This window comes from Esox lucius, chromosome 21 (assembly GCF_011004845.1).
Source record: "Esox lucius isolate fEsoLuc1 chromosome 21, fEsoLuc1.pri, whole genome shotgun sequence".
NCBI classification, from domain to species: Eukaryota; Metazoa; Chordata; class Actinopteri; order Esociformes; family Esocidae; genus Esox; species Esox lucius.
Window position 1 is genome coordinate 9,908,737 of NC_047589.1, and position 16,895 is coordinate 9,925,631.

Below are 16,895 nucleotides of genomic sequence, written 5' to 3' on the forward strand. Positions count from 1 at the left end.
AAGAAAAAAGTGCATTAGTCTCTTAATTTTTTCCAGAGTCTTTATATTGTGTCTATGTAAGCTAAGAGGTCTTAGTGTCTGTGGTTAAGCGTGTGTTTACACTAGCACATTCAAATTGGTTGGTACTGACTTTAGTTAAGTGTTAAATGGACACTATCAAAATGCATAACTTGAGAAGAATCAGTCAGGAAGAATAAGTTGAGAGCAAGTTGGTTGTCTGTGGCCACCACTTGCAAAACCATTTTCTTTTTGAGGATTGTCTTTCCGTTGCCTCTCCAATGTGCCTGTTGTCACTTCATTTGCACCAAAACAGGTGACCCTGATTCACAATCGCTTATGCTTCCTAACTGGACTGATTGATATGCTGAAGTTTAATTGACTTGGTGTGATGATCATGTATTCCCTTAATTTTTTTGAGCATTATCAATTTTAACTGACAGTGATATCTACTTCAGCAGTGCTAATACCGCTGCTCAGCCGTAATAACTTATTCTATTTTTTAGTGTTCTGTATTTAAAAATGTTTGTAATAGAACACATTCAAATTACATTAATTTATACTTTCTGAACTGTTAAAGTGACCAAATTAATATATGCATTTGACAAGCATTAGTGTTGTCCATAATTACTTACATCATGATATACGTATTCTGTCTGTGACTTCAAAGTATAACTGAATACTTGGCTTAGTGTGTGTGTCAAATATCCTTTATAAGCCCTCCATAGGATTATAACATTCAAAGGCTAGCCCCAGATCCTACAGACTACATTATATGGGGACTTTGCTTTACCAAGTGCCAATGTTAGCCCAGGGTTAAATACAGTTTTGTTTAAAAAGGCCTCACATGACAACAGCATCAGAGACCTCTGCCAGGCCTTTTGTGCTGGATTGTTAGAGATAATCTTCAGAAATGGGTGCAAGCATTTTTTATTACCTTTTCGTGAACTATCCCTTTAAATATTGTTTAAAAAAGTGAACCCGATCATAAACAAGATGAGAGATTTTGGAGGAAAGTGGGTTGGTGAGAATCTCTATTAATGTCGTTTTGAATAGTTCTGAATGGTGTGAAATTGTAATATTCAACCTAGTAACTCCTCAAACGATCACCTTTACGGGAATGCAGCATTTGAAACCACTGACAATCATATCCACACTGACATTTGACCCATAGCTACTATACCTATTTTTTATTTTTTTATTATTAGCTACAGGAAATAGAAAATAGAGAAAGAAAAAAAAATCTCTGGATCTCAACACGTGGGAGAAGATGATCCGTTTCCAAAAGAGATATGAACATCTTCAAATGTATTTAGCAGGAGTATTGAATACATTTGTCGCTGTATACTCGATCAGCATAGGTTAATAAATATAGATATTTGATTAGAGGGAGAATCCAATGCACTTTGCGCACACGTGAGCATCATTGTAAGAAAAAAAACCACCCACCATAGTTTTTACTTAGATTTTAATTATTACAGAATAATTGCTCCGTTTGTGTTCTTGTTAAATGTACATATACGTTTAAATTGCTTCATTTTTCTGTCTGCCAACAAAACATTTTTGGATACATATAATGGTGACCTTTGAAAATTCTGTTGGCCAGTCGCATGATTTTACATTAAAGCTCCGGATATACACTGCGGGCACAATTATTAGGCAAATCGTATTTGCCTAGTAATTTTATTGTTTAACAAACACAATGCTCTGTCAATCCAAATTATAATTGAACCTGAAGGTTTAACAAAGGAAAAGTGAGTTTTGATAATTTTTCAGGGGAATACATAAGTTATTAGGCAGCAATTACTGTGCCGAATTTAATGACAAAAATAATTTCTCCAACTCACTTGTTTATTCAAAATCTTTTGAGTAAGTGCAACAAAGAAGTAGCACAAAATGACCTGGGAGCCAGAAATCTTTCTGATTAAGAGGGGATCAAATACTTATTTCAGTCATGCGTTTTTCTGGATTTATTTTGTTATTCTGTCTCTCACTGTTCAAAACCTACCATTAAAATTATAGACTGATAATTTCTTTGTCAGTGGGCAAACATAAAAAATCAGCAGGGGATCAATTGTTTTTTCTCCTCACGGTAGTTTTAACAATTTGCAATAACTCTGTGTATAGATGCTGAAAGAAACAATCAAGTAATATTTTTAACAAAGCAACTTCATAAGGACACAAATATATGAAAGGATGATTGCCTTTCTCACTCACAAACTGTAGGCATACCATAAATATCACAGTATTTGTCACGCAGTGGAAGTGTGGAGGAACCAGGCGCAGGCTCGCTTGCATTTGAATGTCGTTTTTCACAGAATACGAAAACATAAACTGACATAACAAAATGCTGACGGATAACAACGATACAAATAAAGACTCACCAGGGACATGCAACAACGAACGACACCACAGGACGAATAGAGGGCTCCTTCATACAAACACATAATGACACAAGGGGAATCAGGTGTGAGTAACCAAAGACAATAATGAGTCCGGGATGCGTTCGTGAACGCTGGGAAACAGAGGCACGGGAAACTAGAAACTACCGGCACAGCACAAGGCTGTACTGGCTAAACCGTGACAGTATTAAAGGTACTGCATTTCTATTTGAAAACGATTTGCTTACCTGTAGGTCAAATGAGGCCTACTTCTATTGTTAGAAGTTTCCTTAATACAATCAAATGTACTTATGCAATGAAAATGTGTTACTGTTGGGTTTTTCTACTTTTAAAATCCTATTTCCAGCCTGAATCCCTTCAGTGATATCACTCAATGCTTTCTCACATTTAGGTTGGGTTTTAGTGCAGCCCAAGAGGGGCATACAGTTTTGCTTTGATTTTATTTAGGCTTTTTCACCACCTTAATCCTGCATAACTCATTTTGGAAGGTTGTAAGAAGAGAAGGGAGCGTAGGGTGTAATTTAGTTGTGATGTGTTATAGAAGGAGAGAACCAGAAGCAGGATGCAGTATATCGATTCCGTCGTTTATTGTACACAGGGAAAAGCCGCCATAAGTATGAGTCCCAACAAGATTAAACTGTGTACAGCAATAATCCAACTCAGGACAAAGAATTAAAAGTAACGCAGTAGACAGTTGAAATGTTGCTTAAAGTAGAACGCTTCCTCAACAGAGTGCCGGCAAACACATACGACAAACAATGAGGAACAACAACAAACAATGAGAGGGGAGTCAGAGGGAAGTATCATACATGCATAATGACGAACCAGGTCCGTAGATGGGGACAATACTTAAACCAGACCCTGAATCGATAATGAACAGGATCGGGGGCGCTTTCAGCTAGAAAAGCCGGTGACGTCGATTGCAGACAGCGCAGCGAACCAGTGGGAGGTGTAGGTGCAGGAGGAGACGTGCTTTCATATAATATGCTTTCTTCTGTTCACCTTTGCTCACATATAATAGCATTTACACTAAAAGGAGGGAGGAGAGGGTTATGATTAACATGAGAATTTAATTAATTGATATGAACAAGAAAGTAGTCTTCAGAGGTCATTGCACGTATTTTCACCCATCCAAGGCCCGTGGCAAGAGGGTGATCCGAGGATCTACCACATGAGTTTGTAACCTACCGATCAGATCTGCAGAAAATGAAAATGTGTATATCCGTTAATATCTCTTATCTGTTACTCTTCTCTCGATGAATGTGTGAACCACTGGCTGGATCCTTGTGTGTTCAACAGGATAAGAAACTGGAGAGACACTGTCGCTCAGCTTCCACCTGCAATGCCCTGTATGTCACCCTGCTGGCCAAGATCATCACCAAGTAAGTTGACTGTGCTTATGGGTCATTAGGTGTGCTAGCTTAAGACGCAGTCTCGAAATGTATAAAATGTTCTTTTTACATATATATGTATAGAATCAGATGGCCAAGACATTCAGAGTTTGTAACCAAGTGGTTATGATGAAGCGGGGGGCACATAACTGCACATTGATGACATATAGACAACAACTTCGGGGACCTGGTTTGGTTCGATGGCGCAACTTTTACAACCAGTGGCCAAATACCTCAAAATGCATCTTTAAAGCAATGCCCAACTTAGAAAACAAATTATTCATACTTATAATTCCTCTGCTGCCGTCTGCTGGCCCAAAACCCTGAAATATTGCAACTTTAAAAAGCCCAGGCTGACCATGGCTAACATGCTTGAGAATAGCTTCATGATACTTCTAGCAAGCAAGCAAGCAGGTTTATTGATATAGCACAATTCATACATCAAAGCAATTCAATGGGCTTTATAAAGAAAAAGAAAAAAAGATATAAAAATACAATAACAGAAAAACAAATACTCAAATGAAAACATCAAAACAAATGAAAACATCATGATAATAAAAAAATAATACAATAAGAAAACATGAAGGTTTAAAAATGAGATAAAAACATAGGAAGCTATAAGGCTAAACAGTGTGGTTACGTTTAAGGGCTCAGTCATAGACACGTGAAAAGAGAAGTGTTTTTAACCTGGATTTAAAAATGGATACGTTTGGGGCACGTCTAAGATCTTCTGGTAATTTATTCCAGTTGTGTACAGCATAACTGTTAAACGCAGCTTCTCCATGTTTAGTTTGAACTCTGGGCTCTACTAGCTGACCTGTGTTCATGGATCTAAGAGCCCTGCTCGGTTTATATTCTTCAAACATATCAGAAATGTATTCAGGTCCTAAACCATTCAGAGATTTATTAACTAAAAGCACCACTTTGAAATCTATTCTGTAACTGACTTGAAGCCAATGCAAAGATTTAAGAACCGGAGTGATGTGCTCTGTTCTCTCGGTCCTGGTTAACATTCTAGAAGCAGCATTCTGAATGAGCTGCAGCTGTTTCACAGTCTTTTTGTGGAGTCCAGTTAAGAGGCCATTACAGTAGTCAACCCTACTAGCGATAAAAGCATGGGTGAGCTTCTCTTAGTCTTTTTGGGACACCAAGCCTTTGATTCTGGCTATATTTTTTAGATGATAGAATGCTGTTTTGGTGACTGCTTTAATATGACCGTTAAATGTGAGGTCTGAGTCTATCAGGACACCAAGATTACTGGTTTTAAGGGCCAGAGAATCCAGCTCTTTACTAATACTTGTTCTTTTATTTGTGTTGCCAAACACAATAATCTGGCCACTTGTTGTAAAAATATGTGTCTTTGGAGAAGGCTGGTTTGAAAGCCTCTGCGGTTAATCCAGTGGCATTAGCACATGTCCAGGGGAGAGTGTCAGCCAGGTCCGTGACAAGCTGTGTTATTGTCTCATTCAGCCATTCGCTCTGAAATGGCTCTGATCTGTTCACCAGTTTTGACTGCGTTCTATCAAGTATAGGGAAATCTTTAGAGCTCTCTAGCCTTAGGTTAGCCTGTTGTGCTATGTAAACATTAGCATTTGTTGATTCAACTACCGGACAGGACCCACAGTCCGACCGGAGGAGCGCTCTGGTGACTAAATCTTCTAAGCTGTTTATCTTTTCCTCCAACAGCTGTCTTAGGTTCTCCATCATAAAAAATCACTCAAAAATACAAAAGAACTATGCTAAGGTCCTCTTTTAAAAATTACATGAAATTGTAAAAATATGATTAAAACAAATATAGAACAAAAATGAAACAAAGGTAAAAGATTTTAAGATTAAAAGAAAATGTTTGAGTAAGGAAAGAAAGGCTGGCTAAAGGCAGATAGCAGGAGAGTTGCGTTATGCAACTAACAGGCACAGAAGCAGGAAGCATTAACCAAACAAATGCTTTTCATCTCAAATATGTTTGTGTTAAGCACCGAAAGGGGCAACACGGATCTCTGTCTTACTCTACAAATTATTTTGACACTACAGCACCCTTTTCCCATAAATCCCAAAGCCTTTTAAAGCGCGTGTGGTTCAGTTGGAAACACTCTAACCCCTGACCGATTAATCTGCTGTGTCGCGTCACAGCTGCCGGTCAACCTGGTCGCTTGAGAAGACGCTGGACCAGGTTCTGCTTTGTCAGGACACCATGTCTTTGTACAGCCTGGGCCTCACGGTGGTGCTAGACTCCCTCAGCACAGACCGAGCCAGACACGTCATGAGAGAGGTGAGTGGCCTTAATGACAGTCAACACCAATGCATGTCATTTGTATGGGCCTTCTCATTGGTGCAGCAAAGTGCAACATAAGCAAATAAACACTAACATTAACAGTCAAGGCAGGTATTGGCCATTTTTAATAGGGATATTATCCCTGTCCTTCATCCCGATTCAAAATGGTTGTGTTCCGAACAGCGGCGCTCTTATGTTGTGCGAGACGTTTGACTGGGGCCTCTGTGTATTGTACGATGTGAGGAAGCAAGAATTATATCTGGATCGTGACATCAAGTGTCTGAACTCAGGCTCTGGTTGGCGTTCTTTCTGGATTTTGACCCGATTTATATAGATTTCCAAATAGTAAACTGATTAATGTAACAGGAATTTAATAGGTAAGGGGAGTATACCATTGCATCACAAGTATCAAAGATATAAGTTCTCCAGAGATTTGAGGTTGCAAGTGCTAAGAGGGAAAAAGCAGGAACAGGGAGTTTGCAAAGCAATCTCTGTTATAACCCAAGATGTGAATGTGGGGGATGTTTTACGACCACTTAGCCAGCTAGGTTATCAGTGAACACATTCCAGTCTATGCCTTTCTGGGTAGTGTCTGTTTAAACCTAAACAAGTAATGCATTACATCTGGACACCGAAACGGAGACACATGTTTGTCTCTCAGTTCCCAATTGTTTACAGAGTATTGTTAAGAGAAGAGGTGATGCAACACAGTGGTAAAAATGCCCCTGTTCCCACTTTTTTTTAAACATGTCGCTGGCATCAAATTTGAAGTGGTGCAGATATTTTCAAGAAACAATAATATAGGGTTTAAACGATTTGCACATCTTTGCATTCTGCTTTTATTTACATTTTACGCATCGTCCCAACTTTTCTGGAAACGGGGTTGTACTACAAAATGAAGAATCATTGAATGGGTAGTAAATAAACATAACATTGCCATTTTTCAGTTCCTTCATGTGTGTGTCTACTCCTTCCCTCAGATGCTGTGTCTGGTGTGTGCCAGTCATAACGGTGTGAGCGAGTCGGAGGTGCTGGAACTCTTCCCGGACCTGGGCATGCCGGTTCTCTCCTCCATCCTCTACTCACTGCAGAGACTCTGTATCGTAGAACTGGGTTGTGGACTCATTCGATTCCAGCACCTACAGGTGAGCCTACTATCCCCATGCAGCCAATGTAGGATAAGACCATGGAAATCTGCTTGTTTACTTTTGCCTTTTTTAATTTTGTGTGTGGGAACGTTTTGTGCCAACCCAGTGAAACAATGTTATGTGTCTGTGCTTTCAGGCATGGGAAGCTGTCCGTGTGAAGTTTATGGATGAAGGGACTTGCTTTCCTTACAGGAAGAAACTAATCCAATACTTCAGCCAACAGCTCAGGTCTGGTCTACCAACTGTAATTGACCAACATCCCTTTGTGTTATAACACGAACAATAGTTCAGGTGCGGGTCATAAAATTTGAATATAATCAAAACGTTGATTTATTTCAGTAATTCCATTCAAAATGTGAAACTTGTATATTATATTCATTCATTACACACAGACTGATATATTTCAAATGTTTATTTCTTTTAATTGTGATGATTATAACTGACAACTAATGAAACTCCCAAATTCAGTATCTCTGAAAATTTGAATATTACTTTGACCAATACAAAAAAAATATTTTTAGAAATGTTGGCCAACTGAAAAGTATGAACATGAAAAGTATGAGCATGTACAGCACTCAATACTTAGTTGGGGCTCCTTTTGCCTGAATTACTGCAGCAATGCGGCATGGCATGGAGTTGATCAGTCTGTGGCACTGCTCAGGCGTTATGAGAGCCCAGGTTGCTCTGATAGTGACCTTCATCTCTTCTGCATTGTTGGGTCTGGCGTATCGCATCTTCCTCTTCACAATACCCCATGGATTTTCTATAGGGTTAAGGTCAGGTGAGTTTGCTGGCCAATTAAGAACAGGGATACCATGGTCCTTAAGCCAGGTACTGGTAGCTTTGGCACTGTGTGCAGGTGCTAAGTCCTGTTGGAAAATGAAATCTGCATCTCCATAAAGTTGGTCAGCAGCAGGAAGCATGAAGTGCTCTAAAACTTCCTGGTAGACTGCTGCGTTGACCTTGGACCTCAGAAATCACAATTGGACCAACACCAGCACATGACATGGCACCCCAAACCATCACTAACGCTGTGTCTTGTTCAAGAGTGGCTTGACACAAGGAATGCGACAGCTGAAACCCATGTCTTGTATACGTCTGTGCGTGGTGGTTCTTGAAGCACTGAGTCCAGCTGCAGTCCACTCTTTGTGAATCTCCCCCACATTTTTGAATGGGTTTTGTTTCACAATCCTCTCCAGGGTGCGGTTATCCCTATTGCTTTTACACTTTTTTCTACCACATCTTTTCCTTCCCTTCGCCTCTCTATTAATGTGCTTGGACACTCCTTGTGCAAGGTGTCAATGGTCATCTTTTGAACAGCTGTCTAGTCAGCAGTCTTCCCCATGATTGTGTTGCCTACAGAACTAGACTGAGAGACCATTTAAAGGCCTTTGCAGGTGTTTTGGGTTAATTAGCTGACTAGAGTGTGGCACCAGGTGTCTTCAATATTGAACCTTTTCACAATATTCAAATTTTCTGAGATACTGAATTTGGTGTTTTCATTAGTTGTCATTTATAATCATCAAAATTAAAAGAAATAAACACTTGAAATATATCAGTCTGTGTGGAATGAATGTATACATTATACAAGTTTAACTTTTTGAATGGAATTACTGAAATAAATCAACTTTTTGATATTCTAATTTTATGACCAGCACCTTTATAATATAGGCTTATTTTATTAACATGATTTTTACCAGGTTAATTGACTGAAACCACATTTTTGAATAATCCCAAATGCTTTTTGACTATATATAAGTTATAAAAGCTTCATACATAATTCCCAGACCACACCAAACCCGAGTATTAACCGCACCCCTATCTAAACCGCATTTGCCCCGAGAATTATGACTCCTACATACATTGTACATTGATATTGAACATCTGTCATAGGGCGCTACCAAAATTAATTTGTTGAAGAATAAATCGTTTTTGAAAACGCCAATTGTATAATATTTGTAATGTATTTTTCTGAGACCTCTGTCATCAACATGATCAATACTTTCCAGAACATCGCTGAAAAGCTTGACGCGAAATATATAGCCTTGCAAATGCTCATGACCTAAAAGCTTAACTAACATGTTCATACTATCATATATTAAGTGCACAATATAGCTAGGACTAAAAAATTTATATAAAAGCATGTGTATATATAATGTAAATAAATTATGTCTACAACCAATGTAGGCTATAGCTGAGATCTAAATCGATAAATAAATTATTTGAGCATTTCTTGCATGTGAGAGGGGACAGTGGGGTTTTGCTGGAGGTTTTCCAGCATGAAATATAAGACATCATAAATCAGGGGTTGACATACATTTGTCACCTGTCCTTCAGGCAAGTAAGACAAATTTTTTTACTTATCCAACATCCGAATGTATGTATGTCCAAAAACACAAGAGAAGGGTTGGACAATTTGGATAAAATTGAATTGTGATTTCTTTGACAAATGTTGCAATTCCGGTTATGATTTGTGATTTGGGTGTAAACAGCGTAAATAATCTCACTTACAAATAGAGATCATAACCTGAATAAATATCAGTGCAACCCTTGAGAAATATTAAGTTTGTAGGCACCGACATTGAAGCTGAAACTTTTAATGACCATGCTGTTGTATGTGGGACAATATCTTGGTGCCACTCGCTAACTTGAAGCAGACGTCTTCTCTAGCAGTTGCAGTGTTAACTCAGACTGCACTGAACAACCATCAAGTATTTACACCAAATTAGTCCAGCTATAATTAATCTACAAAAATACGTACAGCACTGGCAAGAAAAACAATTACGGACTTACGATGCATACTTTGGTTGTAGGGATGGGCACAGATAGTCGAATATTAGAATATCTGAAATTAATTTAGTTATTTGAGTACTGTGTGTATTCAATTTTGCCCCACATTATTTTTTGCATAGCCTATGTATTTTTTACATACATATACCCTAACATTTACAAAAATATATATAATTTTTTACGTTGGTTTTAGAACGCGCTCCTCCTCACATGTTTGTTGTTTACGATCGTGATTCAAAGCGGTACTGTGGTGGGGCCCAGTCAGTCAGAATGACTTGATATAGCCTACTGTTAGCAAGTGGATGAAAATTTACTTATTCAAGAGAAGATGGAATATATTTACTGAATTAATGTTACCTACAGAAAAATTATCTGGCCACAAAACGCTACATAAATTTAGGCTGTGGAATCTAAGGTGGTTATAGTGCAGAAAACGGTGCAAGCAATTGCTTATAGCTGGGTAGCTTAGATAACTAGCTTTTTTAGAATTCTCCATCCAATAAACTCAATGTTATGTCTTGATAAATATTGACTTCCAGTTCTGTAGCCGAGTTCTGCGTGTTTACACACTGCTTCCTGCATATGCGCGCTCGCCCTTTTTTCACACGAACGGCCATTAAGCCAATGATTATGAGAACTACACCCACTCCTTCGCGCGTCATGTTGTAGCACTCGTTATATTGGTAGTTTTTTAAAACATGTATTTCGGTTAACCGAATAATATTCGAATAAGACATACTATTCGGATAGTAAAATCTTGTCCAATGCACATCCCTACTCCGCTGCCTAGCGCATATCATTCACCTTTTTTTGGAGCTGGAAATCGTTCAATTTTGATATTGGAATTTCATTAATCGTGCAGCCCTACATGAGAGGCAATATTTCAATGTATTTTATCAATTTCAAAGCATTTCTCAAGTTTCATCTTTCTGCCATCAGAGTTGCAATTCCTAATTTCTCCAGTTTGACGCATTGGTCTAAGTGTCCGTCGCACATTCTCCCATCAAATTTGTTTTTATAGATCCTAAAGTTTCCTTAAAAAGTGATGTACGCCTTCTTTTGTGAGTTTTTAAATAAAAAATGTAAAAAATTAAAATGTAAACGTATATATTAGCCGCACCCATGTATTAACCTCTGTTATCAAAATCTGTGTATAAGCCGCGGATTATAAACAGGAAATTACAGGTAGCTTAGTTTCACTCTGAATCTAGCATGTAACCAACTCCAGTGTTTATAAACGATGTACATGTGAACAAACACTGATTCATTTATTTTTTCAAGGATGGTCACCCATTGCACCTGTAGCAATATCTACAATCTGACAGTGGTCAGCTTTATTCCAAAACGAAGGTTTCTAGTTTCAACCATGGACGGCTCACCGGGCATCGGTGTGTATGTAATGTGTGTGTGTTTGTGTGTGTTCAGCCAGGACAGGGTGACATGGCGGGTGGCTGACGAGCTGCCCTGGCTTCTCCAACAGCAGGGGGACAAGACCAAGCTGCAACTCATCCTCCTGAATCTGTTTGTCTCCCAGAACCTCTACAAAAGGTCAGCCATCTCCTGTGTGACTGTTCACGCCCGCTACTCTCACCGTTGCGTCCCAGTCTTTCGTCCTCGCCACAGAATTCCTGTCAATTCAAATGAGCATTAAAGCAAGAAACGCCTGTTAGAGTTGTACTCTTTCGTTTGGTTTCCCCAGGGGGCATTTCTCTGAACTGCTGGCCTACTGGCAGTACGTGGGACGAGACAAGAGTTCTATGGCCACGGAGTACTTTGACTCTCTGAAGCGCTACGAGAAGAGCTGCGAGAACGAGGACAGCATGACCAGGCTGGCCAACCTCTACGAGACCCTGGGCCGCTTCCTCAAAGACCTGGGCCTGCTCAGTCAGGTACGTCCGCAGGAAGTGGGTTGTCAAACGAAGCTGCTGGCCCTGCCCAGCACTAACCTGTTGGTTTCAATGGTGAAGTCCTTATTTTTCCAGGGGAATTAGAAACACAAAAGCGTCAGAGATTAGCAGTCATATGACACAAAACATTGCTGAACACCTGTGTGTGTTTTATAACTTAGTTAGATAATCAAAGGACAGGCGACCCCCAGTTTGGAAAACACATTGGATTGACAGGCTGTCCAAATACTGCAGGATAAAACCAATCCATCCACCCATACGTCCCTAGGCGGTAGCCCCCTTACAGAGGTCTCTGGAGATCCGGGAGACGGCCCTGGATCCGGACCACCCTAGCGTGGCTCTGTCACTACACCAGCTGGCCGGGGTGTATGTCCAGTGGAGGAAGTACGGCAACGCAGAGCAGCTCTACAAGCAGGCCTTGGAGATCAGCGAGAACGCCTACGGCGCGGACCACGCCTGCGTTGCGCGCGAACTTGACTCTCTGGCCGTTCTCTACCAGAAACAGAACAAGTAAGAAAGCGTCTGTGTGTTGGGCGTCTCGAGTGAAATGGGCGTCTTTGTGTGGGGCGTAATAAAAAAGAATGGTCTGCGGCTGACTAGTTGTCCGTTCACAGGTATGAGCAAGCAGAGAAATTGAGGAAACGGTCTGTGAGGATTCGGCAGAAGACCGCCCGCCAGAAAGGCCATATGGTGAGGACACTGCATCTGTCTTTCCACATTACATTCTGGCTTGATGAATTAACGGTATAATTCCACCGTCTCTCCTTACAGTACGGCTTCAGTCTGCTGCGTCGGCGGGCCCTCCAGTTAGAGGAACTAACTCTTGGCAAAGACACGGCGGACAGTGCCAAGACCTTCAACGAGCTGGGTGTCCTCTACTACCTCCAGAACAATCTGGAGTGAGTCACACACATTGTAATGTTAGATCGGCAAATGCCCTAGGACATTTCTTGAATTTTCATGGTTTTTATACTTTTTATTTGATGACAAAGCAAAAACAATCAGGACCAACCTAAACTCGTCCAAAAAGAAATGGTGTTTTTTGTTTTCAACATGTTTCAAAACCCTTTCCTACTCTGTGCCCAAATGAATTCGACTCTGTTTTTACATTGTTTTTTGTGACTGAAGCTGTACCATTAACAAGTGGTTATACATAGGAACTATTCTTATTCTTTTCAGGGCGGCTAAAGTTTTCTTAACCCGTTCTCTGGAGATGCGCCAGCGCGTGTTGGGGCCGGATCACCCAGACTGTGCTCAGTCCCTCAACAACCTGGCCGCCCTGCACACGGAGAGAAAGGAGTACGAGACGGCAGAGGAAATGTACGAGAGGGCCCTGGACATCCGAAAGAGAGCCCTGTCCCCTGATCACCCTTCTCTGGCATACACCCTGAAACACCTTGCTATGCTGTACAAACGCAGGGTGAGTTCAGCAGATCTTTCCCCAGATCCATGAATCCATATTTGAATGTTTTTGTTCTTATAAACAGCATAATTCAAACTTGGATTTATGGCACAGTAAAAGACATAATAACAACTCAATGTCCCGTTCACTGCCCTGGGGCCCACTTACTCTCCAACACCCTTCCAGATGTATGCTTACATCTATGTTCAATGGTCCAATAGTCAGTGACTTGAAATAGATTTTATACGTTAACTTGGGGTCAGCTGAGACCATTTTTAGCCTGGAGACCAGTGCTTTTCAATCAGCTTGAATCCTATCATCTTTGGTAGGAATCCTAATTTGTAAATCTGATGTGTTTTTGCTGTCCAGGGGAAGCTGGAGAAGGCTGTTCCTCTGTATGAGTTGGCTCTGGACATCCGGGAGAAGAGTTTTGGACCCAAACACCCCAGTGTGGCCACAGCACTGGTCAACCTGGCTGTTCTCTACTGCCAGCTGGTGAGAGGACCAATGTTATTAACAGTTTAAATGCTTGAACATTCCTATTAAATACAGTACTCTGAGCTGGATATAGTACTTTGTCCTTTCAAAGACAGTACTCTGAGCTGGTTGTAGTACTTTGTCCTTTCATATACAGTACTCTGAGCTAGATATAGTACTTTGTTCTTTCAAATACAGTACTCTGAGCTGGATACAGTACTTTGTCCTTTCAAATACAGGACTCTGACTGGATTTCCAAGTGAGCAGGGTTTGCCGTTTTAGGGATGATATTGCTAGGCATACTAAAATAGGCAGGGCCAGCCCTAGGCATAAGCAACATAAGCGGTTGCTTAGGGCCCCCAACCGAAAGGGGGCCCCAGACTGCTAGTGAGCCCCGGACCACTAGGGGAGAGGGAGCCCCCAAACTTTGCTTAGGGCCCCCAAAAGGCTAGGGCCAGCAATGCAAATAGGCATGTGCAAGGTTTTTATATATAAAAAAAATCACATAATTGAAACTCAAGTTTGATTAAAAACTGGGGAAATATTGGAACTACTGGGAAGGTTAAGGTTTGTATGGCCTGAATGTTGAATTTCTTTCCCAACACAATTATATTCCTAATCTAATTTATACAGTGCCAGAAAGTATTTAAGAAAGTTGATTTTCTCCACATTTGGATGTGTCATAAACATTAAAATTGATTAAATATATATTTATATATATATATACACAGTGGGCTCCATTGTGAAATGGAATGAGTTTAGAACCACAAAGACTCTCCTAATGCTGGCCATCTGGCCAATAATAGTTACCGGGCAAGAAGTTTCTCTACAAAGATATGTAGGAGAACCTTCCAGAAGAATAACCATCTCTGCAGCACTCATCAGTCAATCAACCAGGCCTTTACGGTGAAGTAGCTAGCTGGAAGCCACTTCTGAATAAAAGGCATATTACATGTTGTCTGAAGAACTCTGATGGCATGAGAAAAATATTTTCTCATCTGATGAGAACAAAATGTAATTATTAGGCCTGTATGCCAAGCGCTACATCTGCCGAAAACAAGGGTGTAACTTATCAGCTCATCAGCTGGCTGATAGCATCCTTATGGTGAAGCATGGTGGTGGGAGCATCTTGTTATGGCGATGATTCTCAGTGGCAGGAACTGGTAGACTGGTCAGGATTGGCGAAAGGATGAATGGAGCAAAATACATAGAGATACTTGAAATGAACCGGATCCAGAGCACACAGGACCTCAGCCTCGGGCAAAGATGAATCTTTCAGCATGACAACGACCGGAAGTACGCAGCCAAGACGAGGCAGGAGGCTGAACGAGTCTGAACTTGAAACCAAGAGGAGATCTGAAGATCTCAGTTCATTGACGCTTCCCATCCAAACTGATAGCTTGAGAGGATCTGAAAGGAAGAATGGGAGGATCTGCCCAAATCTATGTGTGTAAAGCTTGTAGAGGCATAACTATTAAGACTCAAAGCTGTGATTGCTGCCAAATGCACTTTTACATAGTAATGAAAATAGGGTCTGAATACTAATGTACATGCCATTAATCTAATGAAGATTAATGGCAAAGAAAATGTATACTGCTATAATTCAGTCTATTACAAATCCAAATGTGTACAAAGTGAGGGATCTGAATACTAAATCAGTCCCCACAAAAGTTTTTAGCCAGTCCTTTTTGGGGATTACTGTGTTTTCTGGCTTAGGGTGAAACTTAAAATAAAAGCAACTGTTCGAATTGGGGTTACTTTTAGGTTGAGGCGTAACAGGTTAAGTCAGGTTAGAGTTAGGTTTTGGGTGGTTGGTGGTTAGAAAACAATTATTTGAATGGAAATAAACCTTTTTGTTCACACCAGTATATACCGGATTCCTTAAGAGTGTGTGCCCGTGCGTGTGTGTGTGTCTCAGAAGAAGCACAGTGAGGCGCTGCCCCTTTATGAACAGGCTCTCAGAGTGTATGAGGACAGTCTGGGGCGCTCACACCCACGGGTTGGAGAGACACTGAAGAACCTGGCTGTACTCAGGTGAGTGGACACACACACTCACAGAGGCATATCCTAACCCACACTAATTCCACGCATGCGAACTGATGTCTTTCTGATAGATAGGATTTCAGGCAGGCAATAACATATCCACTCAGACCAATATGTATTTCCAATCTCTCCAAAGAAGGAAGTAACCGATGTTATGGCAGAACTAAGGTCAAAAAGCATGAGGACAGACGCAGAACCTTGGTGTGATGCCATGATCATGGTGAATGCCAAGGTCATTCACCACCTTCACAAGTGCATTTTCAGTACTGTGATGGAGTCCATAGGAAGGCAGTTGGTCCCTTGGAAAGAGCTTTGTCCCAAAAAATTTGAGAGAAATGGGAGGCTTGATTTTGTCCTGTAGTTATGCACTTTATCTGGATCACGGTTTGTGTGCGCTTTACGATATTGCCCTGTACTGACTTTCCAGGCTAGTCTAAATAATTTCAACTGCATGGGGCGCCATTTCCTGGCTGCTTTTTTAGGACTGGTATTGTTTGTTCTCCAGGGATCTAGTTGTGTGTTTTTGTGGTGCGACTGTATCTACGGTATAACACAGGATTGAGTCTGTATGTATTTACTATGACCTCTTTGGGTAGGTATAGGAAATCTTAAAGAACAACCTGAAAATCTTTGGGTTGTCTGAAAATTGACTGTAAACATAATCATATGATGGTCTGATATTCCAGGATTATGACGAAAAACATTCTTGTGAATATAAAGATGACCTAAATTTAAACATTTGCCAGGACCACAAGGTCTGATGAGAACGTATTGAGGAACCCCGTGTACAGTAAATAGTAGCTATGAAAAATGATCGAGTAGCCTGCATAGCTTTTATGACTGAAAACTCAAAACAGAAACCCAGTCTTTTGTTTGGGTGTAAATTGATATTTGGTGTTATAAATATTAGCATCATCTCCGCTTTGTGGGTTTGCATGGGGGAAGTGGTCACTGTAACCAGGAGGAGAGGCCTCAATTAGGAGAGTAAATCCATCAGGCTTAAGCCAGGTTTAACACAGGACAATCACTTCCAGCTTATGAAAAGTAATTCATTAATTGACTCTGA

General features: G+C 40.5%; 1 protein-coding gene across 3 annotated transcripts in view; it reads left to right on the top strand.

Moving 5' to 3' along the window:
- The window catches only part of nphp3 (nephronophthisis 3), a 35,942-nt gene that overhangs the window by 16,219 nt on the left and 2,828 nt on the right, over positions 1–16,895 (top strand). For 2 of the 3 annotated variants that reach the window (XM_010899460.5, XM_034289318.1), the window contains 12 exons: positions 3,699–3,781; positions 5,921–6,059; positions 7,043–7,207; positions 7,347–7,438; positions 11,426–11,548; positions 11,700–11,889; positions 12,176–12,417; positions 12,522–12,597; positions 12,679–12,806; positions 13,087–13,327; positions 13,679–13,804; positions 15,705–15,820. In XM_010899460.5, the coding sequence (XP_010897762.1) occupies positions 3,699–3,781; positions 5,921–6,059; positions 7,043–7,207; positions 7,347–7,438; positions 11,426–11,548; positions 11,700–11,889; positions 12,176–12,417; positions 12,522–12,597; positions 12,679–12,806; positions 13,087–13,327; positions 13,679–13,804; positions 15,705–15,820 (1,721 nt within the window). Of the gene's footprint in view, positions 1–3,698; positions 3,782–5,920; positions 6,060–7,042; positions 7,208–7,346; positions 7,439–11,425; positions 11,549–11,699; positions 11,890–12,175; positions 12,418–12,521; positions 12,598–12,678; positions 12,807–13,086; positions 13,328–13,678; positions 13,805–15,704; positions 15,825–16,895 lie in introns of those variants that run through there. The other variant, XM_034289319.1, reaches the window with a different exon arrangement.